At 34.0% G+C, this 3,374-nt stretch overlaps 1 protein-coding gene across 1 annotated transcript; it reads right to left on the bottom strand.

Annotated features, from left to right (window-relative positions):
• Positions 1-405: 405 nt before the first annotated feature.
• LOC123258731 lies at positions 406-2,433 on the bottom strand. The gene is made up of 3 exons (XM_044718917.1): positions 1,900-2,433; positions 1,467-1,750; positions 406-1,387 (listed from the first exon to the last, which is right to left on the bottom strand). Exons 1-3 carry the CDS (start codon positions 1,928-1,930, stop codon positions 905-907), a joined length of 798 nt encoding a protein of 265 aa, XP_044574852.1. The 5' UTR covers positions 1,931-2,433; the 3' UTR covers positions 406-904.
• Between the last annotated feature and the right edge of the window lie 941 nt (positions 2,434-3,374).

Below are 3,374 nucleotides of genomic sequence, written 5' to 3'. Positions count from 1 at the left end.
TCAGCAATACCCTACAGTCGATAACATAGATCACCAATGGACATCAAACTTACCTCAAATCGATAAATAAACTTCAATACCTCCATTTCATCCCACCAGAGCGGCGTAAGTATCGATCTTTCTCGCATATACTTATACCACAAGTCATTTGAATATATATAAAATTCATCATCACATCAAATAAGTGCATATCACATCAACACCAAAGCTGATACACACACACACACACACACACACACACACACACACACACACACACACACACACACACACACACAGCCAAAAGGTATCAGCTCTGCTGTTGGGGTGGTAGCATTTTGACCTCAACGAAATCCATCAACAAATCGATGATAATCCCCCAACAGTCGGTAAAAATCAATCACCAAATCGATGATAATCCCCTAACAGTCGGTAAAAATCGATCGACAAATCGATTATAATCCCCTAACAGTCGGTAAGTAGAGCACAAAAACCCACCATCGATATCGCAGAAACTCCACAAACAACCGTCGATAAGGCAGAAACCCAATGCCGGTACTGCAGAAATCTACTTTATCGGGACATCAAACCGACCTTGTTTAGCTACTGCCCAAACTAAGCCCCGAACAACCTGCATTAAATACTGCAACTGTTCTTCATCTTTTGTTAGGCAGCAGTTATATTCTTCAATTAATGCAACACCCCGTCCAGCATCGTCGTTCGTTACTTTCAAAGTTTTGAAAAATTCCAGACATGTTTTGTAGCTGTGATCATTGGGCCATGTAGAAATATCTTCTTCTATGAAATCAGAGGGTAAATCAAATTTTTTTAATTGCTCCAATGAGTTTTTCGAAACAAAGTCGCTTAAATCGTTATCTAATAACGATTTTTAATTAACATCCTCTACATCATATCGCTGCTCCATTTATGTAGAGCCCTCTCGAGTGTTAATGGCATAAAGCCTTTTCTTTTTAATACAGATCGGACCATTGTCTCCAAATAATGAGATTGTGGCCAACTCGTCATTTGAATACCACAAATGTTCCTTTATCTTTCTGCAAGCTTCTTGTGACACCACCGAGTCAATTTTTTTATTTAAAATCAAATTTTTCATCAACTCTAGATCTTTGTAAGGTGCCAGAATAGCAGATGTTGCCGTGTACCAAGCTTCAATGTAAAATAAAATTACGAAGATACACACTTGACGTAAACTTTTTATTTCACGAGGGGAAAGATGAAATTGATCCCGAAAAATAAACATTTTCAAACTATAGATGGCTTTTGACATCCATCGCGCATGATGCATAGCACCAGGACGCTTGAAAGTGTACGTATCGGTTAGACAACTACCAAGAAAAACTAAAGATAATACCAAAAGCTCCCGGTAATCATCTCGAGGCTGAGACATCTAAAAAACCAAATTAATAAACATAAGTTGAAAGTATTAGTTTTGATTGTATCAAGGAAATATAATGAATAATTTTTACCTGTAAGCAATCATTAATGAAATTAATAATTTTCATCTTATCTTCATTCAAAGCGCTTGCCACAGTTTCATCCTCTATTCCACTTTTATATTTGGTTTGATCAATGTCATCCCATCCTTTTTTAAAACGAAGGAAAATCGGCACATTAGGACCAGATGTAGTGGTCCAAAAAACTTTAAAAACTCCTCGTAAAACAAATTCCAATACATGATGACGACAAGGAAGCCACACCAATTTTCTCCCCAATGCTTTTTCAATTTGAACACATGTACCTTTATAGACGCCTACAACAAGAACAGATAAAGATATATAAAAACATGAGATCTTGATTTTAAGGGGAGAGGAGAGCATACCTACGCTCACGCTGAAGTCATGCAGTAGAAATCAAATATAATAATGACATAAGTACTTGTAATTATTAAATAAAGTTTACCTGTGTTGACAGCTGCAGTATCGAAATACATTGCTTTTACGTAAGGAGCAATGTTTCATTGATTCAACGTCGAAATAACAGCTAAAGCTTGTTGATAAGCAGTTCCACTATCAGCTTTAGGGACTCCAAGAAGCTGATCAACTCCAGAGACAGAAAGTAGAACTGCTAAACGGTCAACAGACTGTGAATCAGCTATATCGAGCTAAATTTTACCGTCCCAGTGGACAATATAACGATCTTGCGCCATGTTTGATCTATGTTTGATGCGCGCTCGATAAATTGTACTGTAGCTTAAATTAAGAGTAGAAAGATCGATTCCTACAGTCTTAAAAGCAGCAGCTAAAATAAAAGTAGCATTCCTATTTGTTACTTTTGCTCGATCTAGTGCTGCACATAATTCGGGTGTCATCACATCAATTTTGTTTGGTTGACACTGTTTACTTAGCTGATTTTCAAAGTCAGATACAACATTTGATGTCTGACTAGATGTTGTTGCTGATAAACCAGATAGTCATACTGCGGATTTTTGGGTAACAAGCATCATATCAACAGCAGGTTCATCTGCATCTAAATAGCGAAAGTTTTTTATATAAAACAGATAGTTATAGTTGATTGAGAAAGTATATTAATAGAAGGATTTCTTAGCATTTAAGATGATTTCTTTGCGTTTAAAAAATTATTTCTTAAACATCTTTTCTTAGCATTTAAAAAATATTTCTTAGTATTTAAGAAATAATTCTTAAATACTAAGAAATATTTTTTAAATACAAAGAAATGATGTTTAAGAAATGATTTCTTAAATACAAAGAAATCTTTTTAAATACTAAGAAATTCTTCTATCAATGTAAATATAAATTGTAATATAAACTTACCAGCTGAATTTACAACCATTATATCTTGATTTTGATCTTCCTGTTGTATTACAGTGTTATTATCAATAAATCCGAATCGATTTTTTAATCTTTGCCCAGCCAAGAACAACTTTTTCTCTTCATCAATGTATTTATCGACGTTCAGTTTGGCGATATCAAATAAATTTTTTAATTTTTGAGAAAAATTTGATTCTTTTTTCTTTTGTGCTACTGATTTTTTGCGCTTACAATTCCTCTGTATCTTTTTGACTTCATCTAATGAATTTAAAAGTTTTTTTCGCGCAAATTGCTCGCCATACGTTGGAATACCAGTTTCGGACCACTTTTCTTGAATTTTCGTTATTATCAAATTGATACTGTGTTTATGTTAAAATTTTAAAACTTTTTTCTAGTAGAAAAATACCGACATAACCTCTACCAAACTAGGAAGTTTGCGTCCACTAAAATTTCCAATTGGATCACTCACAATACGACTCAAGTAATCCATGGTCAACTTGAAATTAAGCTCAAATAATTTTTTAAATTAATGTCATGTAATAGATAATAATAACTGCAAATAACTCTGACTTTGTTAAAATAAAAATGCCAAGGACAAAAATTTTT

Source organism: Cotesia glomerata, linkage group LG2, assembly GCF_020080835.1.
Source record: "Cotesia glomerata isolate CgM1 linkage group LG2, MPM_Cglom_v2.3, whole genome shotgun sequence".
NCBI classification, from domain to species: domain Eukaryota; kingdom Metazoa; phylum Arthropoda; class Insecta; order Hymenoptera; family Braconidae; genus Cotesia; species Cotesia glomerata.
Note: the sequence above shows the minus strand (reverse complement) of the source record. Positions and strands in the feature narration are given on the sequence as shown.